The sequence below is a fragment of the Pseudophryne corroboree genome, chromosome 2 (genome assembly GCF_028390025.1).
Source record: "Pseudophryne corroboree isolate aPseCor3 chromosome 2, aPseCor3.hap2, whole genome shotgun sequence".
Classification (NCBI taxonomy): domain Eukaryota; kingdom Metazoa; phylum Chordata; class Amphibia; order Anura; family Myobatrachidae; genus Pseudophryne; species Pseudophryne corroboree.
In genome coordinates, this window is record NC_086445.1 from 581,459,741 (window position 1) to 581,485,795 (window position 26,055).

Below are 26,055 nucleotides of genomic sequence, written 5' to 3' on the forward strand. Positions count from 1 at the left end.
TCCGGGAGAAACACCTTTTTCTGGACTGTGTCCAGAATCATCCCTAGGAACAGCAGACGTGTCGTCGGAATCAGCTGCGATTTTGGAATATTTAGAATCCACCCGTGCTGTCGTAGAACTACTTGAGATAGTGCTACTCCGACCTCCAACTGTTCTCTGGACCTTGCCCTTATCAGGAGATCGTCCAAGTAAGGGATAATTAAGACGCCTTTTCTTTGAAGAAGAATCATCATTTCGGCCATTACCTTGGTAAAGACCCGGGGTGCCGTGGACAATCCAAACGGTAGCGTCTGAAACTGATAGTGACAGTTCTGTACCACGAACCTGAGGTACCCTTGGTGAGAAGGGCAAATTGGGACATGGAGGTAAGCATCCTTGATGTCCAGGGACACCATATAGTGCCCTTCTTCCTGGTTCGCTATCACTGCTCTGAGTGACTCCATCTTGATTTGAACCTTTGTATGTAAGTGTTCAAAGATTTCAGATTTAGAATAGGTCTCACCGAGCCGTCTGGCTTCAGTACCACAAATAGTGTGGAATAATACCCCTTTCCTTGTTGTAGGAGGGGTACTTTGATTATCACCTGCTGGGAATACAGCTTGTGAATTGTTTCCAATACAGGTTGAGTATCCCATATCCAAATATTCCGAAATACGGAATATTCCGAAATACGGACTTTTTTGAGTGAGAGTGAGATAGTGAAACCTTTGTTTTTTGATGGCTCAATGTACACAAAATTTGTTTAATACACAAAGTTATTAAAAATATTGTATTAAATGACCTTCAGGCAGTGTATATAAGGTGTATATGAAACAGAAATGAATTGTGTGAATGTACACACACATTGTTCAATGCACAAAGTTATAAAAAATATTGGCTAAAATGTCCTTCAGGCTGTGTGTATAAGGTGTATATGTAACATAAATGCATTCTGTGCTTAGACTTGGGTCCCATCACCATGATCTCTCATTATAGTATGCAATTATTCCAAAATACGGAAAAATCCGGTATCCAAAATACCTCTGGTCCCAAGCATTTTGGATAAGGGAGACTCAACCTGTACTGCCTCCCTGTCGGAGGGAGACGTTGGTAAAGCAGACTTCAGGAACCTGCGAGGGGGAGACGTCTCGAATTTCCAATCTGTACCCCTGGGATACTACTTGTAGGATCCAGGGGTCCATTTGCGAGTGAGCCCACTGCGTGCTGAAACTCTTGAGACGACCCCCCACCGCACCTGAGTCCGCTTGTACGGCCCCAGCGTCATGCTGAGGACTTGGCAGAAGCGGTGGAGGGCTTCTGTTCCTGGGAAGGGGCTGCCTGCTGCAGTCTTCTTCCCTTTCCTCTACCCCTGGGCAGATATGACTGGCCTTTGCCCGCTTGCCCTTATGGGGACGAAAGGACTGAGGCTGAAAAGACGGTGTCTTTTTCTGCTGAGATGTGACTTGGGGTAAAAAAGGTGGATTTTCCAGCTGTTGCCGAGGCCACCAGATCCGATGGACCGACCCCAAATAACTCCTCCCCTTTATACGGCAATACTTCCATGTGCCGTTTGGAATCTGCATCACCTGACCACTGTCGTGTCCATAAACATCTTCTGGCAGACATGGACATCGCACTTACTCTTGATGCCAGAGTGCAAATATCCCTCTGTGCATCTCGCATATATAGAAATGCATCCTTTAAATGCTCTATAGTCAATAAAATACTGTCCCTGTCAAAGGTATCAATATTTTCAGTCAGGGAATCCGACCAAGCCACCCCAGCGCTGCACATCCAGGCTGAGGCGATCGCTGGTCGCAGTATAACACCAGTATGTGTGTATATACTTTTTAGGATATTTTCCAGCCTCCTATCAGCTGGCTCCTTGAGGGCGGCCGTATCTGGAGACGGTAACGCCACTTGTTTTGATAAGCGTGTGAGCGCCTTATCCACCCTAGGGGGTGTTTCCCAACGCGCCCTAACTTCTGGCGGGAAAGGGTATAACGCCAATAATTTTCTATCGGGGGAAACCCACGCATCATCACACACTTCATTTATTACAATGCCCATGTAATTTATGTTACGTGGGAAGAACAACTCGGAAAATGAAATTAAGATTCTTAGAACATAGACGCAACATCATTAATAAAAAATCAGATCATAGTGTCTCACGACACTATGAAACATATCATCAGAGCAACCCAAGTACGCTAAAGCTTATTGTTTTAGAACATATTCCGGTTACCAGGCGAGGAGGAGATAGGTTTAAAAGGCTACAGAAACAAGAAATTTATTGGATTTTCAAAATGAATGCCCTCCATCCTTACGGATTAAATGAAGGCATGGAATTAAATGCAGTATTATGAATGCCTATTATTAATATATATTAAATATACTCTTATGAAATGAATTGTAGATGGAATGAATATTTGTAGATTCCTGTTAAAAAACTGCATTTATATATGTTAAAAGCTGCTTTTAGAAGACATTGAATGCTGGCATCCGTGGTCACCAGGACCCAGTCCTGAATGCCGAATCTGCTGCCCTCTAGTAGATGAGCACTCTGCAGCCACCACAGAAGAGACACCCTTGTCCTTGGAGACAGGATTATCCGCTGATGCATCTGAAGATGCGATTGGTAAAGCAGACTTCAGGAACCTGCGAGGGGGAGACGTCTCGAATTTCCAATCTGTACCCCTGGGATACTACTTGTAGGATCCAGGGGTCCATTTGCGAGTGAGCCCACTGCGTGCTGAAACTCTTGAGACGACCCCCCACCGCACCTGAGTCCGCTTGTACGGCCCCAGCGTCATGCTGAGGACTTGGCAGAAGCGGTGGAGGGCTTCTGTTCCTGGGAAGGGGCTGCCTGCTGCAGTCTTCTTCCCTTTCCTCTACCCCTGGGCAGATATGACTGGCCTTTGCCCGCTTGCCCTTATGGGGACGAAAGGACTGAGGCTGAAAAGACGGTGTCTTTTTCTGCTGAGATGTGACTTGGGGTAAAAAAGGTGGATTTTCCAGCTGTTGCCGAGGCCACCAGATCCGATGGACCGACCCCAAATAACTCCTCCCCTTTATACGGCAATACTTCCATGTGCCGTTTGGAATCTGCATCACCTGACCACTGTCGTGTCCATAAACATCTTCTGGCAGACATGGACATCGCACTTACTCTTGATGCCAGAGTGCAAATATCCCTCTGTGCATCTCGCATATATAGAAATGCATCCTTTAAATGCTCTATAGTCAATAAAATACTGTCCCTGTCAAGGGTATCAATATTTTCAGTCAGGGAATCCGACCAAGCCACCCCAGCGCTGCACATCCAGGCTGAGGCGATCGCTGGTCGCAGTATAACACCAGTATGTGTGTATATACTTTTTAGGATATTTTCCAGCCTCCTATCAGCTGGCTCCTTGAGGGCGGCCGTATCTGGAGACGGTAACGCCACTTGTTTTGATAAGCGTGTGAGCGCCTTATCCACCCTAGGGGGTGTTTCCCAACGCGCCCTAACTTCTGGCGGGAAAGGGTATAACGCCAATAATTTTCTATCGGGGGAAACCCACGCATCATCACACACTTCATTTAATTTATCTGATTCAGGAAAAACTACAGGTAGTTTTTTCACACCCCACATAATACCCTTTTTTGTGGTACTTGTAGTATCAGAAATATGTAACACCTCCTTCATTGCCCTTAACATGTAACGTGTGGCCCTAATGGAAAATACGTTTGTTTCTCTATCGTCCTAGTGGATGCTGGGGTTCCTGAAAGGACCATGGGGAATAGCGGCTCCGCAGGAGACAGGGCACAAAAAGTAAAGCTTTAGGATCAGGTGGTGTGCACTGGCTCCTCCCCCTATGACCCTCCTCCAAGCCTCAGTTAGATTTTTGTGCCCGGCCGAGAAGGGTGCAATCTAGGTGGCTCTCCTAAAGAGCTGCTTAGAAAAGTTTAGCTTAGGTTTTTTATTTTACAGTGAGTCCTGCTGGCAACAGGATCACTGCAACGAGGGACTTAGGGGAGAAGAAGTGAACTCACCTGCGTGCAGGATGGATTGGCTTCTTGGCTACTGGACATTAGCTCCAGAGGGACGATCACAGGTACAGCCTGGATGGTCACCGGAGCCTCGCCGCCGGCCCCCTTGCAGATGCTGAAACGAGAAGAGGTCCAGAATCGGCGGCAGAAGACTCCTCAGTCTTCTTAAGGTAGCGCACAGCACTGCAGCTGTGCGCCATTTCCCTCTCAGCACACTTCACACGGCAGTCACTGAGGGTGCAGGGCGCTGGGAGGGGGGCGCCCTGGGAGGCAAATGAAAACCTTTTTTGGCTAAAAATACCTCACATATAGCCTCCGGGGGCTATATGGAGATATTTAACCCCTGCCAGAATCCGTTAAGAGCGGGAGACGAGGCCGCCGAAAAAGGGGCGGGGCCTATCTCCTCAGCACACAGCGCCATTTTCCCTCACAGAAAGGCTGGAGGGAAGGCTCCCAGGCTCTCCCCTGCACTGCACTACAGAAACAGGGTTAAAACAGAGAGGGGGGGCACTAATTTGGCGTTAGAAATATATAAAAAAGATGCTATAAGGGAAAACACTTATATAAGGTTGTCCCTATATAATTATAGCGTTTTTGGTGTGTGCTGGCAAACTCTCCCTCTGTCTCCCCAAAGGGCTAGTAGGTCCTGTCCTCTATCAGAGCATTCCCTGTGTGTGTGCTGTGTGTCGGTACGTGTGTCGACATGTATGAGGACGATGTTGGTGAGGAGGCGGAGCAATTGCCTGTAATGGTGATGTCACTCTCTAGGGAGTCGACACCGGAATGGATGGCTTATTTAGGGAATTACGTGATAATGTCAACACGCGCCAAGGTCGGTTGACGAAATGAGACGGCCGACAAACAATTAGTACCGGTCCAGACGTCTCAAAAACACCGTCAGGGGTTTTTTAAAACGCCCGTTTACTTTAGTCGGTCGACACAGACACAGACAGGGACACTGAATCCAGTGTCGACGGTGAATAAACAAACGTATTCCTTATTAGGGCCACACGTTAAGGGCAATGAAGGAGGTGTTACATATTTCTGATACTACAAGTACCACAAAAATAAGATTTTACTTACCGATAAATCTATTTCTCGGAGTCCGTAGTGGATGCTGGGGTTCCTGAAAGGACCATGGGGAATAGCGGCTCCGCAGGAGACAGGGCACAAAAAGTAAAGCTTTTTCCGATCAGGTGGTGTGCACTGGCTCCTCCCCCTATGACCCTCCTCCAGACTCCAGTTAGGTACTGTGCCCGGACGAGCGTACACAATAAGGGAGGATTTTGAATCCCGGGTAAGACTCATACCAGCCACACCAATCACACCGTACAACTTGTGATCTAAACCCAGTTAACAGTATGATAACAGCGGAGCCTCTGAAAGATGGCTTCCTTCAACAATAACCCGAATTAGTTAACAATAACTATGTACAATTTATGCAGATAATCCGCACTTGGGATGGGCGCCCAGCATCCACTACGGACTCCGAGAAATAGATTTATCGGTAAGTAAAATCTTATTTTCTCTATCGTCCTAGTGGATGCTGGGGTTCCTGAAAGGACCATGGGGATTATACCAAAGCTCCCAAACGGGCGGGAGAGTGCGGATGACTCTGCAGCACCGAATGAGAGAACTCCATGTCCTCCTTAGCCAGAGTATCAAATTTGTAAAATTTTACAAACGTGTTCTCCCCTGACCACGTAGCTGCTCGGCAAAGTTGTAATGCCGAGACCCCTCGGGCAGCCGCCCAAGATGAGCCCACCTTCCTTGTGGAGTGGGCCTTTACAGATTTAGGCTGTGGCAGGCCTGCCACAGAATGTGCAAGTTGGATTGTGCTACAGATCCAACGAGCAATCGTCTGCTTAGACGCAGGAGCACCCATCTTGTTGGGTGCATACAATATAAACAACGAGTCAGATTTTCTGACTCCAGCTGTCCTTGCAATATATATTTTTAATGCTCTGACAACGTCCAGTAACTTGGAGTCCTCCAAGTCACTTGTAGCCGCAGGCACTACAATAGGCTGGTTCAGATGAAATGCTGACACCACCTTAGGGAGAAAATGCGGACGAGTCCGCAGTTCTGCCCTGTCCGAATGGAAAATCAGATATGGGCTTTTGTAAGATAAAGCTGCCAATTCTGACACTCTCCTGGCAGAAGCCAGGGCTAGAAGCATGGTCACTTTCCATGTGAGATATTTCAAATCCACCTTTTTTAGTGGTTCAAACCAATGAGATTTTAGGAAGTCCAAAACCACATTGAGATCCCACGGTGCCACTGGAGGCACCACAGGAGGCTGTATATGCAGCACTCCCTTAACAAAGGTCTGGACTTCAGGGACTGAAGCCAATTCTTTTTGAAAGAAAATCGACAGGGCCGAAATTTGAACCTTAATAGATCCCAATTTGAGACCCATTGACAATCCTGATTGCAGGAAATGTAGGAATCGACCCAGTTGAAATTCCTCCGTCGGAGCACTCCGATCTTCGCACCACGCAACATATTTTCGCCAAATTCGGTGATAATGTTGCACGGTTACTTCCTTCCTTGCTTTAATCAAAGTAGGAATGACTTCTTCCGGCATGCCTTTTTCCTTTAGGATCCGGCGTTCAACCGCCATGCCGTCAAACGCAGCCGCGGTAAGTCTTGAAACAGACAGGGACCCTGCTGAAGCAAGTCCCTCCTTAGAGGTAGAGGCCACGGATCTTCCGTGATCATCTCTTGAAGTTCCGGGTACCAAGTCCTTCTTGGCCAATCCGGAACCACTAGTATCGTTCTTACGCCTCTTTGCCGTATAATTCTCAATACTTTTGGTATGAGAGGCAGAGGAGGAAACACATACACCGACTGGTACACCCAAGGCGTTACCAGCGCGTCCACAGCTATTGCCTGCGGATCTCTTGACCTGGCGCAATACCTGTCCAGTTTTTTGTTGAGGCGAGACGCCATCATGTCCACCATTGGTCTTTCCCAACGGGTTACCAGCATGTGGAAGACTTCTGGATGAAGTCCCCACTCTCCCGGGTGAAGATCGTGTCTGCTGAGGAAGTCTGCTTCCCAGTTGTCCACTCCCGGGATGAACACTGCTGACAGTGCTATCACATGATTCTCTGCCCAGCGAAGAATCCTTGCAGCTTCTGCCATTGCACTCCTGCTTCTTGTGCCGCCCTGTCTGTTCACATGGGCGACTGCCGTGATGTTGTCCGACTGGATCAACACCGGTTTTCCCTGAAGCAGAGGTTCTGCCTGGCTTAGAGCATTGTATATTGCTCTTAGTTCCAGAATGTTTATGTGAAGAGACGTTTCCAGGCTCGTCCATACTCCCTGGAAGTTTCTTCCTTGTGTGACTGCTCCCCAGCCTCTCAGGCTGGCGTCCGTGGTCACCAGGATCCAATCCTGTATGCCGAATCTGCGGCCCTCCAATAGATGAGCACTCTGCAACCACCACAGAAGAGACACCCTTGTCCTTGGAGACAGGGTTATCCGCAGGTGCATCTGAAGATGCGACCCTGACCATTTGTCCAACAGATCCCTTTGGAAAATTCTTGCGTGGAATCTGCCGAATGGAATTGCTTCGTAAGAAGCCACCATTTTTCCCAGGACTCTTGTGCATTGATGTACAGACACCTTTCCTGGTTTTAGGAGGTTCCTGACAAGCTCGGATAACTCCTTGGCTTTTTCCTCCGGGAGAAAAACCTTTTTCTGAACCGTGTCCAGAATCATCCCTAGGAACAGCAGACGAGTTGTCGGCATTAACTGGGATTTTGGAATATTCAGAATCCACCCGTGCTGTTTTAGCACTTCTTGAGACAGAGCTAATCCCATCTCTAGCTGTTCTCTGGACCTCGCCCTTATTAGGAGATCGTCCAAGTATGGGATAATTAATACGCCTTTTCTTCGAAGAAGAATCATCATCTCGGCCATTACCTTTGTAAAGATCCGAGGTGCCGTGGACAATCCGAACGGCAGCGTCTGAAACTGATAGTGACAGTTTTGTACAACGAACCTGAGGTACCCCTGGTGTGAGGGGTAAATTGGAACGTGGAGATACGCATCCTTGATGTCCAAGGATACCATAAAGTCCCCCTCTTCCAGGTTCGCTATCACTGCTCTGAGTGACTCCATTTTGAACTTGAACTTCTTTATGTACAGGTTCAAGGACTTCAGATTTAGAATAGGCCTTACCAAGCCATCCGGCTTCGGTACCACAAAAAGAGTGGAATAATACCCCTTCCCTTGTTGCAGAAGAGGTACCTTGACTATCACCTGCTGAGAGTACAGCTTGTGAATGGCTTCCAAAACCGTCTCCCTTTCGGAGGGGGACGTTGGTAAAGCAGACTTCAGGAAACGGCGAGGTGGATCTGTCTCTAATTCCAACCTGTATCCCTGAGATATTATCTGCAGGATCCAGGGATCTACTTGCGAGTGAGCCCACTGCGCGCTGTAATTTTTGAGACGACCCCCCACCGTCCCCGAGTCCGCTTGAGAAGCCCCAGCGTCATGCTGAGGCTTTTGTAGAAGCCGGGGAGGGCTTCTGATCCTGGGAAGGAGCTGCGTGTTGCTGTCTCTTCCCTCGACCTTTGCCTCGTGGCAGATATGAATAGCCCTTTGCTCTCTTATTTTTAAAGGAACGAAAGGGCTGCGGTTGAAAAGTCGGTGCCTTTTTCTGTTGGGGAGTGACTGGAGGTAGAAAGGTGGATTTCCCGGCTGTAGCCGTGGCCACCAAATCTGATAGACCGACTCCAAATAACTCCTCCCCTTTATACGGCAAAACTTCCATATGCCGTTTTGAATCCGCATCGCCTGTCCACTGTCGCGTCCATAAAGCTCTTCTGGCCGAAATGGACATAGCACTTACCCGTGATGCCAGTGTGCATATATCCCTCTGTGCATCACGCATATAAAGAAATGCATCCTTTATTTGTTCTAACGACAGTAAAATATTGTCCCTGTCCAGGGTATCAATATTTTCAATCAGGGACTCTGACCAAACTACCCCCGCACTGCCCATCCAGGCAGTCGCTACAGCTGGTCGTAGTATAACACCTGCATGTGTGTATATACTTTTTTGGATATTTTCCATCCTCCTATCTGATGGATCTTTAAGTGCGGCCGTCTCAGGAGAGGGTAACGCCACTTGTTTAGATAAGCGTGTTAGCGCCTTGTCCACCCTAGGAGGTGTTTCCCAGCGCTCCCTAACCTCTGGCGGGAAAGGGTATAATGCCAATAATTTCTTTGAAATTATCAGCTTTTTATCAGGGGCAACCCACGCTTCATTACACACGTCATTTAGTTCTTCTGATTCAGGAAAAACTATAGGTAGTTTTTTCATACCCCACATAATACCCTGTTTAGTGGTACCTGTAGTATCAGCTAAATGTAACGCCTCCTTCATTGCCAAAATCATATAACGTGTGGCCCTACTGGAAAATACGGTTGATTCGTCACCGTCACCACTGGAGTCATCGCCTGTGTCTGGGTCTGTGTCGACCGACTGAGGCAAAGGGCGTTTCACAGCCCCTGACGGTGTTTGAGTCGCCTGGACAGGCACTAATTGATTGTCCGGCCGTCTCATGTCGTCAAACGACTGCTTTAGCGTGTTGACACTATCCCGTAGTTCCATAAATAAAGGCATCCATTCTGGTGTCGACTCCCTAGGGGGTGACATCCTCATATTTGGCAATTGCTCCGCCTCCACACCAATATCGTCCTCATACATGTCGACACACACGTACCGACACACAGCAGACACACAGGGAATGCTCCTAACGAAGACAGGACCCACTAGCCCTTTGGGGAGACAGAGGGAGAGTTTGCCAGCACACACCAAAAGCGCTATATATATATATCAGGGATAGCCTTATAATAAGTGCTCCCTTATAGCTGCTTTGTTATATCAAAATATCGCCATAAATGTGCCCCCCCCTCTCTGTTTTACCCTGTTTCTGTAGTGCAGTGCAGGGGAGAGACTTGGGAGCCGTCCTGACCAGCGGAGCTGTGAGAGGAAATGGCGCCGTGTGCTGAGGAGATAGGCCCCGCCCCTTTTCCGGCGGGCTCGTCTCCCGCTATTTAGAAAAATTAGGCAGGGGTTAAATATCTCCATATAGCCTCTAGGGCTATATGTGAGGTATTTTTAGCCTTTATAGGTACTCATTTGCCTCCCAGGGCGCCCCCCTCCCAGCGCCCTGCACCCTCAGTGACTGCCGTGTGAAGTGTGCTGAGAGGAAAATGGCGCACAGCTGCAGTGCTGTGCGCTACCTTTAGAAGACTGCAGGAGTCTTCAGCCGCCGATTCTGGACCTCTTCTGATTTCAGCATCTGCAAGGGGGCCGGCGGCGTGGCTCCGGTGACCATCCAGGCTGTACCTGTGATCGTCCCTCTGGAGCTTGATGTCCAGTACCCAAGAAACCAATCCATCCTGCACGCAGGTGAGTTGACTCCTTCTCCCCTCAGTCCCTCGCTGCAGTGATCCTGTTGCCAGCAGGAATCACTGTAAAATAAAAAACCTAGCTAAACTTTTTCTAAGCAGCTCTTTAGGAGAGCCACCTAGATTGCACCCTTCTCGGCCGGGCACAAAAATCTAACTGGAGTCTGGAGGAGGGTCATAGGGGGAGGAGCCAGTGCACACCACCTGATCGGAAAAAGCTTTACTTTTTGTGCCCTGTCTCCTGCGGAGCCGCTATTCCCCATGGTCCTTTCAGGAACCCCAGCATCCACTAGGACGATAGAGAAAGAGGGTATTATGTGGGATGTGAAAAAACTACCGTAGTTTTTCCTGAATCAGATAAATTAAATGAAGTGTGTGATGATGCGTGGGTTCCCCCCGATAGAAAATATGGGCGGTATACCCTTTCCCGCCAGAAGTTAGGGCGCGTTGGGAAACACCCCTTAGGGTGGATAAGGCGCTCACACGCTTATCAGAACAAGTGGCGGTACCGTCTATAGATAGGGCCGTCCTCAAGGAGCCAGCTGACAGGAGGCTGGAAAAATATCATAAAAAGTATATACACACATACTGGTGTTATACTGCGACCAGCGATCGCCTCAGCCTGGATGTGCAGAGCTGGGGTGGCTTGGTCGGATTCCCTGACTAAAAATATTGATACCCTTGACAGGGACAGTATTTTATTGACTATAGAGCATTTAAAGGATGTATTTCTATATATGCGAGATGCACAGAGGGATATTTGCACTCTGGCATCAAGAGTAAGTGCGATGTCCATATCTGCCAGAAGATGTTTATGGACACGACAGTGGTCAGGTGATGCAGATTCCAAACGGCACAAAGGTGTATTGCCGTATAAAGGAAGAGGAGTTATTTGGGGTCGGTCCATCGGACCTGGTGGCCACGGCAACTGCTGGAAAATCCACCGTGTTTACCCTAAGTCACATCTCTGCAGAAAAAGACACCGTCTTTTCAGCTTCAGTCCTTTCGTCCCTATAAGAGTCATATCTGCCCAGGGATAGAGGAAAGGGAAGAAGACTGCAGCAGGCAGCCCATTCCCAGGAACAGAAGCGTTTCCACCGCTTCTGACAAGCTCTCAGCATGACGCTGAGACCGTACAGGACCCCTGGATCCTACAAGTAGTATCCCAGGGGTACAGTTTGGAATGTCGAGACGTTTCCCCTGCGCAGGCTCCTGAAGTCTGCTTTACCAAGGTCTCCCTCCGACAAGGAGGCAGTATGGGAAAAAATTCACAAGCTGTATTCCCAGCAGGTGATAATTAAATTACCCCTCCTACAACAAGAAAAGGGGTATTATTCCACACTATATTGTGGTACTGAAGCCAGAAGGCTAGGTGAGACTTATTCTAAATCTAAAAAAATTTGAACACTTACAAAGGTTCAAATCAAGATGGAGTCACTCAGAGCAGTGATAACGAACCGGGATCCATGTCCCAAATTTGCCCTTATCACTAAGGGTACCTCAGGTTCGTGGTACAGAACTGTCACTATCAGTTTCAGACGCTGCCGTTTGGATCGTCTACGGCACCCCGGGTCTTTACCAAGGTAATGGCCGAAATGATGGTTCTTCTTCGAAGAAAAGGCGTCTTAATTATCCCTTACTTGGACGATCTCCTGATAAGGGCAAAGTCCAGGGAACAGTTGGAGGTCGGAGTAGCACTATCTCGGATACTGTTACAACAGCAGGGGTGGATTCTAAATATTCCAAAATCGCAGCTGATCCCGACAACAAGTCTCCTGTGCTTAGGGATGATTCTGGACACAGTCCAGAAAAAGGTGTTTCTCCCGGAAGAGAAAGCCAGGGAGTTATCCGAGCTAGTCAGGAACCTCCTAAAATCAGTGCATCATTGCACAAGGGCCATGGTAAAAAAATGGTGACTTCCTTCGAAGCAATTCCAGTCGGCAGATTTCATGCAAGAACTTTTCAGTGGGATCTGCTGGACAAATGGTCCGGATCGCATCTTCAGATGCATCAGCGGATAACCCTATATCCAAGGACAAGGGTGTCTCTCCTGTGGTGGTTACAGAGTGCTCATCTTCTAGAGGGCCGCAGATTCGGCATTCAGTTTTGGATGTTGGTGACCACGGAGGCCAGCCCGAGAGGCTGGGGAGCAGTCACACAAGAAAAAAAATTTCCAGGGAGTGTGATCAAGTCTGGAGATTTTTCTCCACATAAATATAGCTAAGGGTAAATTTATAATGCTCTAGGCTTAACAAGACCTCTGCTTCAAGGTCAGCCGGTATTGATCCAGTGGGATAAAACATCACGGCAGTCGCCCACGTAAATAGACAGGGCGGCACAAGAAGCAGGAGGGCAGTGGCAAAAACTGCAAGGACTTTTCGCTGGGCGGAAAATCATGTGATAGCACTGTCAGCAGTGTTTCATTCCGGGAATGGAAACTGGGAAGCAGACTTCCTCAGTAGGCACGACCTCCACCCGGCAGAGTGGGAACTTCATGGGGAAGTTTTCCACATAATTGTAAACCGTTGGGAATTACCAAAGGTGGACATGATGGCGTCCCGTCTGAACAAAAAACGGGACAGGTATTGCGCCAGGTTAAGAGACCCTCAGGCAATAGCTGTGGACGGTCTGGTAACACCGTGGGTGTACCAGTCGGTGTATGTGTTCCATCCTCTGCTTTTCATACCTAAGGTACTGAGAATTATAAGACGTAGAGGAGTAAGAACTATACTCATGGCTCCGGATTGGCCAAGAAGGACTTGGTACCCGGAACTTCAAGAGATGCTCACAGAGGACTTATGGCCTCTGCCGCTAAGAAGGGACTTGTTTCAGCAAGTACCATGTCTGTTCCAAGACTTACCGCAGCTGCGTTTGACGGCATGGCGGTGGAACGCCGAATCCTAAGGGAAAAGGCATTCAGGAAGAGGTCATTCCTACCCTGGTCAAAGCCAGAAAGGAGGTGACCGCACAACATTATCACCACATGTGGCGAAAATATGTTGCGTGGTGTGAGGCCAGGAAGGCCCCACGAAGAAATTTCAACTCGGTCGATTCCTGCATTTCTTGCAAACAGGAGTGTCTATGGGCCTCAAAGTGGGGTCCATTAAGGTTCAAATTTCGGCCCTGTCGATTTTTCTTCCAGAAAGAATTGGCTTCAGTTCCTGAAGTCCAGAAGTTTGTCAAGGGAGTATTGCATATACAACCCCCTTTTGTGCCTCCAGTGGCACTGTGGGATCTCAACGTAGTTCTGGGATTCCTCAAAACACATTGGTTTAAAACCAGTCAAATCTGTGGATTTGAAGCATCTCACATGAAAAGTGAACATGCTCTTGGACCTGGCCTGGACCAGGCGAGTGTCAAATTGGTGGTTTTTTTCTCAAAAAAGCCCATATCTGTTTGTCCTTTCGGACAGTGCAGAGCTGCGGACTCGTCCCCAGTTCTCTCTCTAAGGTGGTGTCAGTGTTTCACCTGAACCAGCTTATTGTGGTGTCTTGCGCCTACTAGGGACTTGGAGGACTCCAAGTTGCTAGATGTGGTCAGGGCCCTGAAAATATAGGTTCCAGGACGGCTGGAGTCAGGAAAACTGACTTGCTGTTATCCTGTATGCACCCAACAAACTGGGTGCTCTTGCTTTTAAGCAGACTTTTGCGAGTTGGATGTGTAATACAATTCAGCTTGCACATTCTGTGGCAGGCCTGCCACAGCCAAAATATGTAAATGCCCATTCCACAAGGAAGGTGGGCTCATCTTGGGCGGCTGCCCGAGGGGTCTCGGCTTTACAACTTTGCCGAGCGGCTATTTAGTCAGGGGCAAACACGTTTGTAAAATCCTACAAATTTGATACCCTGGCTAAGGAGGACCTGGAGTTCTCTCATTCGGTGCTGCAGTCATCCGCACTCTCCCGCCCGTTTGGGAGCTTTGGTATAATCCCCATGGTCCTTTCAGGAACCCCAGCATCCACTAGGACGATAGAGAAAATAAGAATTTACTTACCGATAATTCTATTTCTCGGAGTCCGTAGTGGATGCTGGGCGCCCATCCCAAGTGCGGATTATCTGCATTACTTGTACATAGTTACAAAAATCGGGTTATTATTGTTGTGAGCCATCTTTTCAGAGGCTCCGCTGTTATCATACTGTTAACTGGGTTCAGATCACAGGTTGTACAGTGTGATTGGTGTGGCTGGTATGAGTCTTACCCGGGATTCATAAATCCTTCCTTATTGTGTACGCTCGTCCGGGCACAGTACCTAACTGAGGCTTGGAGGAGGGCCATAGGGGGAGGAGCCAGTGCACACCACCTGATCCTAAAGCTTTACTTTTTGTGCCCTGTCTCCTGCGGAGCCGCTATTCCCCATGGTCCTTTCAGGAACCCCAGCATCCACTACGGACTCCGAGAAATAGAATTATCGGTAAGTAAATTCTTATTTTCTTCACCGTCGACACTGGAGTCAGTGTCCGTGTCGACCGACTGAGGTAATGAGCGTTTTAAAGCCCCTGACGGTGTTTGAGACGCCTGGACAGGTACTAATTGGTTTGCCGGCCGTCTCATGTCGTCAACCGACCTTGCAGCGTGTTGACATTATCACGTAATTCCCTAAATAAGCCATCCATTCCGGTGTCGACTCCCTAGAGAGTGACATCACCATTACAGGCAATTTGCTCCGCCTCCTCACCAACATCGTCCTCATACATGTCGACACACACGTACCGACACACAGCACACACACACAGGGAATGCTCTGATAGAGGACAGGACCCCACTAGCCCTTTGGGGAGACAGAGGGAGAGTTTGCCAGCACACACCAAAACGCTATAATTATACAGGGACAACCTTATATAAGTGTTTTCCCTTATAGCATCTTAATATATAATAATATCGCCACATAAAATGCCCCCCCTCTCTGTTTTAACCCTGTTTCTGTAGTGCAGTGCAGGGGAGAGCCTGGGAGCCTTCCTAGCAGCGGAGCTGTGTAGGAAAATGGCGCTGTGTGCTGAGGAGAATAGGCCCCGCCCCCTTTTCGGCGGGCTTCTTCTCCCGTTTTTCTGACAACCTGGCAGGGGTTAAATACATCCATATAGCCCCAGAGGCTATATGTGATGTATTTTTAGCCAGCATAGGTACTTTCATTGCTGCCCAGGGCGCCCCCCCCCAGCGCCCTGCACCCTCAGTGACCGTTGGTGTGAAGTGTGCTGAGAGCAATGGCGCACAGCTGCAGTGCTGTGCGCTACCTCATGAAGACTGAGAAGTCTTCAGCTGCCGGTTTCTGGACCTCTTCTCTCTTCGGCATCTGGAAGGGGGTCGGCGGCGCGGCTCCGGTGACCCATCCAGGCTGTACCTGTGATCGTCCCTCTGGAGCTAGTGTCCAGTAGCCTAAGAAGCCAATCCATCCTGCACGCAGGTGAGTTCACTTCTTCTCCCCTAAGTCCCTCGTTGCAGTGAGCCTGTTGCCAGCAGGACTCACTGAAAATAAAAAACCTAACAAAACTTTTACTCTAAGCAGCTCTTTAGGAGAGCCACCTAGATTGCACCCTTCTCGGCCGGGCACAAAAACCTAACTGAGGCTTGGAGGAGGGTCATGGGGGGAGGAGCCAGTGCACACCACCTGATCCTAAAGCTTTTACTTTTGTGCCCTGTCTCCTGCGGAGCCGCTGTTCCCCATGGTCCTTACGGAGTCCCCAGCATCCACTTAGGACGTCAGAGAAATATATATATATATATATATATATATATATATATATATATATATAAAATCTTCTGACTAACCATGCAGCACAGCAACCCAGAGGATAATAGTGTACAACCCACAGGAGAACACAATCAGGCATGCACACTGTACAATCCAATTTGGCCAGAAACAACATATCGTGCCGAGATCATTCAGGTGTGTACCAGACCTTAAAGAAAAGTTTTGATTTGTTGCGGGATAAAGTCTTCGTTTTTGATGCTTCCATTTTTATTCTGGTGACCACCCCTGCACTACAATGTAATTTCCAATTACTTTCACATTTTTTTAGGCTTGATACATCTCCCAATAAGTGCCCCATTAGGTCCCTTTAGACCATTGTCAGCTAGTATATAGTACATTATTCAAGACTGAATGAATCATTTTACCACATAATTCAGCCAGATCTGTACCAGCTGACCAGGATATCCAAGCTAACTATATCATTCTCTGGCACCACTACCAGATATTATGTGCCCAACCAATTTGTACCATATACGATTCTGAAGACTGTGCCCATGTAGATAAATGTTTAATTGCCACCATTTTGTTGATTGTGAATCACACATATATGCTTACATATCACATAACAAAAGCAGTGTTATTTATGTAGATGCAGAATACGTAGTGCAAGTTTGATGTTCCAAGACCTTAGCTGAGAGACATGATGTTCCCTCTTTCATAATAAAATCTGGTCTGCAACTGCATATCACAACCCCTTGTAAAACAAACTTCTTGACCTGGGAAAAGATACATTTGGATTAGTGTGCACATGTACAGTATTAAACCTGAAACTAGCCAATGGAGGAGGCATCATAAGAATACTATAAAAAAAACAAAAACCCAACAACAATAATATTGGTGTGTGTACCCACAGTGAGATTTATTTCCTTACGATTTTGACTATACAGTCAAAATTGTAAGAAAAGTTAGCGCAGATCGTGAGGTGAAAGTCACTTTGCAATCCCGATGCGCGGTCGGCATTGCAAGCCTAGATAGACTGTGCAGTTAATCAAAATTGACACTTAGCCAAAACCATATGTAGGGGGTAATTCAGAGTTGATCGCAGCAGCATATTTGTTAGCAGTTGGGCAAAACCATGTGCACTGCAGGTGGGGCAGATATAACATGTGCAGAGAGTGTTAGATTTGTGGGGGTTATATTGTTTCTGTGCAGGGTAAATACTGGCTACTTTATTTTTACACTGCAATTTAGATTTCAGTTTGAACACACCCCACCCAAATCTAACTTTCTCTGCACGTTATATCTGCCCCCCCTGCAGTGCACATGGTTTTGCCAAACTGCTAACAAATTTGTTGTTGCAATCAACTCTGAATTACCCCCATAGTCAGTATCACAAGCACAGTCATTGTATGCTTGCGATACCAACCTAGTCCTTATCGCACAGTGAGAATCGGGGTTAGCCCGAATTTCACCGTGTGTATGCACCTTATGAGCTACATCAGCATAGACAGAAAATATTTATTTTTTAGTTAACTGCTGTTTAGTGTGGCCCACTCTCACACACAGCCCAATAACCAAACTGAATGAAACTGTTGGGGCGGGGGAGATAAATCCCAACATGTCTGACCAATTACCATTAATTCCAAGAAAATATACATCACTAAAGTGCAAAGCTGCCAGACGCATTGTGCAATTCTGCAACTGACTGCGTGTCTCAGTCTGCTTCTGATTACCAGATCCCCCAGAACTCATATGCAATCGAAAGACCAACCAGTATTGCTAGTTCAATGTAAAGCTATTTAATGCATTGTTTTTTATTCAACATCTGCAAAGATATTATACATCAACCTCACACAGGAGAGCTTTTAGTGTGCATAACCCACAGACACGGCACAGGCAAAACAAAGTACTGTAAATCTCTTAAATTAATCTTTATCTGCCAGCTGCTTGATACTCTGGCTGTGCCGCTCAAGTTTCTTCTGCAGGCGTTCAATTTCATTTTTGGTGTGTTTGATCTCCTCCTCGTGGCTTCTCTTTAGTTGAGTGAGTTGTTCCTGCTCTTTTTGCCTGTGGGATATAGTAGGTACAGATAGCTAGTTATACATACTGTACACAACACCACTAAGCTGGACAAAATGTATGTAGGTGCAGTATCACCCATTTTTCACATCACTAGCTTATCACATAAACCAGGCATGTCCAAACTGCGGCCCTCCAGCTGTTGTGAAACTACACATGCCCTGACACAGCTTTAGCATTCTCTGACAGCAAAACTGTGTCAAGGCATGCTGGGATATGTAGTTTCACAACAGCTGGAGGGCCACAGTTTGGACATGCCTGACATAAACCAATGATTCTATACAGAACACAAGCTCAAGGTACGTGCGTCTTGTAAGAAGACCAATGATGGCTGAAAGGCACAAGATGCACGATGTTATAAAGTTAATGATTACTCATACACTTGCTAAAATTTTAATTATGAGCAAATTTAGAAATTGCTCTTTTACAAGTGACTTTGCCAAACTGTTAAAATTAGACCCGACTATGATGTTGCCTTTTAAAAGGATTAGCACACATTTATGAGAGACAGGAAGAATAGTATGGGGAAGGGTGTGTGCTGGGGGGCATCCCAATACAAAAGCCCACAACAAGTCCAATTAGGTTGGGTATACGTGTCCGGCGGTCAGGATACCAACGCCTTTATCCCATCAGCAGAATGCTGGCAAGGGGGGGGGGGGGGAAGAGAAGGGGCACGCAACAAGCCGCTATTGTGGCTGGCGGTCTCCTGACTGACGGTCACATAATTGCAACCCGTCCATTGTACAGATGCATTTTATACAAACATTACAAAAAAAAAAAAAACCCAAATTTTTAAGTTGACTTTAAAACAAAAGCCCTCCCCCCAATTTTCAACCTGACTCCAGCACAGTGTCATTTTGTCAAAGGATGAGATTACCTGAAATATCTCTCTTCTTCAGCAGCCTGCCGTTTACCAAAAGCTCCTCCAGCTTCTCTAACAGAGCCTCCACCGCCACCGCCTTTCCCAGCACCTTTGCCCAATTCTCCTAACTGTAAAGAATGAAAGAGCAGGGATGAAAGGACTTACGTGCAGAATAACGGATACAAATGGGTTATCCCTGTAGTTGTATAGAACACTGTTCACTTTTCTAATAAAGCACTTCACAGATGCCTCAGGACATCAGATCTAAAAGCTAAATAGGTCTTCTACGTCAACCAATATTCTATACAAGAATATGAACATGTGAAGTCGCCAAGGTACTTATGTCCAAAAAGGAAAACCCTGTGGTCAGTAACTGGTGAGAGAAACAACATTGTGCCTAAAAGTTCAAAATAGGAGATGTAGATAAAGAAAAGGCATGTGCATATAGGAACAATATCAGTCACTGAAATAAATGCCAGTCAGGAACAGCGTTTACAGGTATATGCACTTAAATAGTTTTCAATTTGGTGTTAAAACACTGAAAGCTGCTGTACTTGTAAACATCTTCTGTGCAGCATTTGCCATGTGACAGTCACAGTGCTGGCTGCAGCACTGACCTGGCCAACACTAACACGTAGGATAATAAGGCAGATGTATTAAGCCTGGAGAAGTGATAACGAAGTGTTAATTGGAAAGTGATAACGCACCAGCCAATCAGCTCCTGTCATTTTTCAAATTCATAATGATTATGTAGTGCATTATCACCTTGCACTTATCTCCTTCTCCATGTTAATATATCCGCCCCAATGAGCTCTACATCAGCTCTTAATAAATCACAGGAAAGTTGGAGCTCACTTTAAAAAAATAAAGTATATGGTGTAACCTCTACTTTTAAAAGGCTTGGGGGCATGTTATATCAAATGATATTCTAGTTATCACTCGTTACTAATCTTATATGGTGCTCCCACCAATCAGCTGCTATCGTTTTTCAAACTCATGACAGGTAAGAACTGATTGGTGGGAGCACCATTTATTCAAGATTGATAAATATCACTTGTCGTTACAGCTGGTCCTCCGTTTTCTTAATCAATACCATTACGGTTAGGGAATAAATGGCAAAACAAGAATAAAAGTTTCGGCCCCTAAGGCCATACAAGTGACCCCTTCCCTCCCCGGACTGTCTCGGCTCCTCGTCGCAGTACCACCCCAGTAAATGGTTGTAGTGCCGCAGTCTATCCCCGCCTGCTCCAGATGCGGTCACAGGGACATAGGTCGCACAATGCTTCACCTGGTCAGACGAGCGACGCATCTGCACAAACACAACGTTTCTGAGCCCTGCACGAAGAAACTGCACCTGGCCGGCCATCTTCCAGTCCCGATGCCCCTGACCTTGCCGCTGCGCAGTGTATGCTGGGAGGCGTTATGAGAAGAAGACAGCGCTTCCTGTTACGGGCTGAGGGCATGCGTGTCAGTGTGCGTTCCAAGCCTCGATCTTACAGCAGCGCCGCCGCCACCGCACGTGTTGCTGCCCTCTGTGTCTTCTCTTTTTCTAACTGTAGGCAATACTAGCAGACCCTCCAACATGACCCGCCCCACTAGGTACAAAATGCTCTGTTTCTGGACTTCCCTCTTAATTTATGATTTCCGTCACCTGTGTTGAACTAGTTTAAATGATACGAAAGCTGTTTCTTCATAGGTGATGGCAATAATAAATTAAGAGGGAAGTCCAGAAACAGAGCATTTTGTACCTAGTGGGGCGGGTCATGTTGGAGGGTATGTACTAGGCATCCTAAAGCATGGGTCTTCAACCTGCGGCCCTCCGGGTGCTGTGAAACTACACATCCCAGCATGCCCTGCCACAGTTTTGCTATTAAGGCATGCTAAAACTGAGGCAGGGTATGCTGGGATGTATAGTTCCACAGCAGCTGGAGGGCCGCAGGTTGAAGACCCATGTCCTAAAGGTTCAAAATAGTTTGTGACGTGGACCCAGGGTCTCATGGGAAAGGTCCTCTCCGCGAAGGGAAACTGGATGTACCCACACAGAAAAAACACTATTTCCATATAGTTCATATTGAAGTAATGGGATAAATGAGTCTGTGTGATGGGTGATGGGATGCTATCAGATTTATCAGTATCCGGAATGCCCCTCGCAGTTACTGCTATCTGAACATGACAGTAGTCCGCTATAGCCTGTGGGCTGCTTAATGCGGTTGTAGTTACAGAGGATTCCCCCGGATCCCTCCGCTGTCAATGTAAGAAGTGCATGCACGGTTAGCGTGACCGTGAGTGTGCAGCACCCTCGGAAGAACACAGACTACATTGCAGGGACGTACTTGCGTATACATACTTCCCAACATGACCCTCTCAAGGAGGGACACAATGTTCTGCTTCTGGACTTTTCTCTTAATGTATGATTGCCAGCACCTGTGTTGAACAGGTTAATGGATAAGAAAGGTGTTTCAGCACAGGTTATGGCACTCATACATTAAGAGAGAAGTCCAGTAGCAGAGCATTGTGTCCCCACTGGAGAGGGTCATGTTGGGAGGTATGCGTATATATAATAATGGGTTTAGTGTGTGGAGCACACAAGCTTCCGGAGTCCACGGGGGCCCACACCATGACCCGTTATTTCTCTATCGTCCTAGTGGATGCTGGGGTTCCTGAAAGGACCATGGGGAATAGCGGCTCCGCAGGAGACAGGGCACAAAAGTAAAGCTTTTCCGATCAGGTGGTGTGCACTGGCTCCTCCCCCTATGACCCTCCTCCAGACTCCAGTTAGATTTTTGTGCCCGGCCGAGAAGGGTGCAATTCTAGGTGGCTCTCCTAAAGAGCTGCTTAGAGAAAGTTTAGCTTAGGTTTTTTATTTTACAGTGAGTCCTGCTGGCAACAGGATCACTGCAACGAGGGACTGAGGGGAGAAGAAGTGAACTCACCTGCGTGCAGGATGGATTGGCTTCTTGGCTACTGGACATCAGCTCCAGAGGGACGATCACAGGTACAGCCTGGATGGTCACCGGAGCCGCGCCGCCGGCCCCCTTGCAGATGCTGAAGTTAGAAGAGGTCCAGAATCGGCGGCTGAAGACTCTGACAGTCTTCTAAAGGTAGCGCACAGCACTGCAGCTGTGCGCCATTTTCCTCTCAGCACACTTCACACGCTGTCACTGAGGGTGCAGGGCGCTGGGGGGGGGGGCGCCCTGGGAGGCAAATGTAAACCTATATACTGGCTAAAAATACCTCACATATAGCCCCCAGAGGCTATATGGAGATATTTAACCCCTGCCAAACTTCACTAAAGAGCGGGAGACGAGCCCGCCGGAAAAGGGGCGGGGCCTATCTCCTCAGCACACAGCGCCATTTTTTCTCTCACAGAAAGGCTGGAGAGAAGGCTCCCAGGCTCTCCCCTGCACTGCACTACAGAAACAGGGTTTAAACAGAGAGGGGGGCACTAATTGGCGATATAAATATATATATAAAGATGCTATTAGGGAGAAACACTTATATAAGGTTGTCCCTATGTAATTATAGCGTTTTTTGGTGTGTGCTGGCAAACTCTCCCTCTGTCTCTCCAAAGGGCTAGTGGGGTCCTGTCCTCTGTCAGAGCATTCCAGGTGTGTGTGCTGTGTGTCGGTACGTGTGTGTCGACATGTATGAGGACGATGTTGGAGGAGGCGGAGAAATTGCCTGTAATGGTGATGTCACTCTCTAGGGAGTCGACACCGGAATGGATGGCTTATTTAGGGAATTACGTGAAAATGTCAACACGCTGCAAGGTCGGTTGACGACATGAGACGGCCGACAAACAATTAGTACCGGTCCAGGCGTCTCAGAAACACCGTCAGGGGTTTTTAAAAAAACGCCCATTTACCTCAGTCGGTCGACACAGACACAGACACGGACACTGAATCCAGTGTCGACGGTGAATAAACAAACGTATTCCTCATTAGGGCCACACGTTAAGGGCAATGAAGGAGGTGTTACATATTTCTGATACTACAAGTACCACAAAAAAGGGTATTATGTGGGAGTGAAAAAACTACCTGTAGTTTTTCCTGAATCAGATAAAATAAAATGAAGTGTGTGATGATGCGTGGGTTTACCCCGATAGCAAATATTGGCGTTATACCCTTTCCCGCCAGAAGTTAGGGCGCGTTGGGAAACACCCCTTAGGGTGGATAAGGCGCTCACACGCTTATCAAGTGGCGTTACCGTCTCCAGATACGGCCGCCCTCAAGGAGCCAGCTGATAGGCAGCTGGAAAAATATCCTAAAAAGTATATACACACATACGGTGGTTATACTGCGACCAGCGATCGCCATCAGCCTGGAGATGCAGTGCTGGGTTGGCTTGGTCGAATTCCCTGACTAAAAATATTTTATTGATATAGAGCATTTAATAGGATGCATTCTATATATATGTATGCGAGATGCACAGAGGGATATTTGCACTCTGGCATCAAGATAAGTGCGTTGTCCATATCTCCCAGAAGATGTCATGGACACGACAGTGGTCAGGTGATACAGATCCCATACGGCACATGGAAGTATTGCCGTATAAAGGGAAGGAGTTATTTGGGGTCGGTCCATTGGACCTGGGGGCCACGGCTACAGCTGGGAAATCCAACCTTTTTACCCCAAGTTACATCTCAGCAGAAAAAGACACTGTCTTTTCAGCCTCAATCCTTCCGTTTCCCATGTGGGCAAGCGGGCAAAAGGCCAGTCATATCTGCCCAGACATAGAGAAAAGGGAAGTAGACTGCAGCAGGCAGCCCCTTCCCAGGAAAAGAAGCCCTCCACCGCGTCTGCCAAGTCCTCAGCGTGACGCTGGGGCCGTGCAAGCGGACTCAGGTGAGGTGGGGGGTTAGTCTCAAGAGTCTCAGCGCGCAGTGGGATCACTCGCAAGTTGACCCCTAGATCGTACAAGTATTATCCCAGGGGTACAGATTGGAGAGTCGAGACATTTTTTCCTCGCAGGTTCCTGAAGCCTGCTTTACCAACGGCTCCCTCCGACAGGGAGGCAGTATTGGGAAAAAATTCACAAGCTGTATTTCCAGCAGGTGATAATCAAAGTACCCCTCCTACAACAAGGAAAAGGGTATTAGTCTTCCACACTATATTGTGGTACTGAAGCCAGACGGCTTGGTGAGACATAGTCTAAATCTGAAATCTTTGAACACTTACATAAAAAGGTTCAAATCAAGATGGAGTCCCTCAGAGCAGTGATAGAGAACCGGAAAAAAGGGGACTATATGGTGTCCCTGGACATCAAGGATTACCTCCATGTCCAAATTTGCCCTTCTCAACAAGGGTACCTCTGGTTCGTGATACAGAACTGTCAATATCAGTTTCAGACGCTGCCGTTGAATTATCCACGGCACCCCGGGCCTTTACCAAGGTAATGGCCGAAAAGATGATTCTTAAAAGAAGAAAGGCATCTTAATTATCCCTTACTTGGACGATATCCTGAAAGGGGCAAGTTTCCAGAGAACAGTTGGAGGTCGGAAAAGAACTATCTAAAGTAGTTCTACGACAGCACGAGTGGATTCTAAATATTCCAAAAATCGCAGCTGTTTTCCGATGATACGTCTGCTGTTCCTAGGAATGATTCTGGGCATAGTCCAGAAAGAGGTATTTCTCCTGGAGGGGAAAGCCAGGGAGTTATCCGACCTAGTCAGAAACCTCCTAAAACCAGGCCAAGTATCAGTGCATCAATGCACAGGAGTCCTGGGAAAAATGGTGGCTTCTTACGAAGCGATTCCATTCGGCAGATCTCACGCAAAAACTTTTCAGGGGGATTTGCGGGACGAATGGTCCGGATCGCATCTTCAGATGCATCAGCGGATAACCCTGTCTCCAAGGACAAGGGTGTCTCTTCTGTGGGGGCTGCAGAGTGCTCATCTTCTAGAGGGCAGCACATTCAGCATTCAGGACTGTGTTCTGGTGACCACGGATGCCAGTCTGAGAGGCTGGGGAACAGTCACACAGGGAAGAAATTTCCAAGGAAGTGTGGTCAAGTCTGGAGATTTCTCTCCACATGAATATACTGGAGCTAAGGGCAATTTACGATGCTCTGAGCCTAGGAAGACCTCTGCTTCAAAGTCAACCGGTGCTGATCCAGTAGGACATCATCATGGCAGTCGCCCACGTAAACAGACGGGGCGGCACAAGAAGCAGGAGGGCAATGACAGCAAGGATTCTTCGCTGGGCGAAAAATCATGTGATAACACTGTCAGCAGTGTTCATTCCGGGAGTGGACAACTAGGAAGATTTCCTCAGCATGAATGAATTCCACCCGGAAAAGTGGGAACTTCATCTGGAAGTTTCCACATGTTTGTAAACCGTTGGGAAAGACCAAAGGTGGTTATGATGGCGTCCCACATGAAGCGCCAGGTCTAGAGACCCTCAGGCAATAGCTGGGACGCTCTGGTAACACCGTGGGTGTACCAGTCGGTGTATGTGTTCCCTCCTCTGCCTTTCATACCCAGTGTATGGAGAATGATAGGAAGGAGAGGAGTAAGAACTATACTCGTGGCTCCGGTTTGGCCAAGAAGAACTTGGTACCCGGAACTTCAAGAGATACTAGAAAGGATCTTGATTCAGCAAGAATCATGTCTGTTCCATGACTTACCGCAGCCGCGTTGACGGGTGAACGCCGGATCCTAAGGGAAAAAGGCATTCCGGAAGAGGTCATCCCTACCCTGGTCAGAGCCAGGAAGGAGGTGACCGCACAACATTATCACTGCTTAGGTGAAAATGTGTTCCATGGTGTGAGGCCAGGAAGGCTCCACGGAAGAATTTCAACTAGGTTAATTCCTACATTTCCTGCAAACAGGAGTGTATATGGGTCTCAAATTGGGGTCCATTAAGGTTCAAATTTCGACCGGTCGATTTTCTTCCAGAAAGAAATTGGCTTCAGTTCCTGAAGTCCAGAAGTTGTTAAGGGAGTACTGCATATACAACCCCCTTTTGATGTCTCCAGTGGCACTGGG

At 47.6% G+C, this 26,055-nt stretch overlaps 1 protein-coding gene across 1 annotated transcript; it reads right to left on the reverse strand.

Annotated features, from left to right (window-relative positions):
* Positions 1–17,905: 17,905 nt before the first annotated feature.
* Positions 17,906–20,485, reverse strand: ATP5IF1 (ATP synthase inhibitory factor subunit 1). The gene is made up of 3 exons (XM_063954494.1): positions 20,359–20,485; positions 19,086–19,198; positions 17,906–18,196 (listed from the first exon to the last, which is right to left on the reverse strand). The coding sequence occupies exons 1-3, from the start codon at positions 20,434–20,436 to the stop codon at positions 18,055–18,057; spliced, it is 333 nt and encodes a 110-aa protein (XP_063810564.1). The 5' UTR covers positions 20,437–20,485; the 3' UTR covers positions 17,906–18,054.
* Positions 20,486–26,055: the final 5,570 nt, after the last annotated feature.

Bases quoted from the DNA above. Each gene is read 5' to 3' on its own strand.
- ATP5IF1 (XM_063954494.1), bottom strand. From the start codon at position 20,436: ATGGCCGGCCAGGTGCAGTTTCTTCGTGCAGGGCTCAGAAACGTTGTG. The intron at 19,199-20,358 runs GTGAAGCATTGT...CATTCTTTACAG, and splicing joins TGCGTCGCTCGTCTGACCAG to TTAGGAGAATTGGGCAAAGG. The intron at 18,197-19,085 runs GTAATCTCATCC...TATATCCCACAG, and splicing joins GAAGAAGAGAGATATTTCAG to GCAAAAAGAGCAGGAACAAC.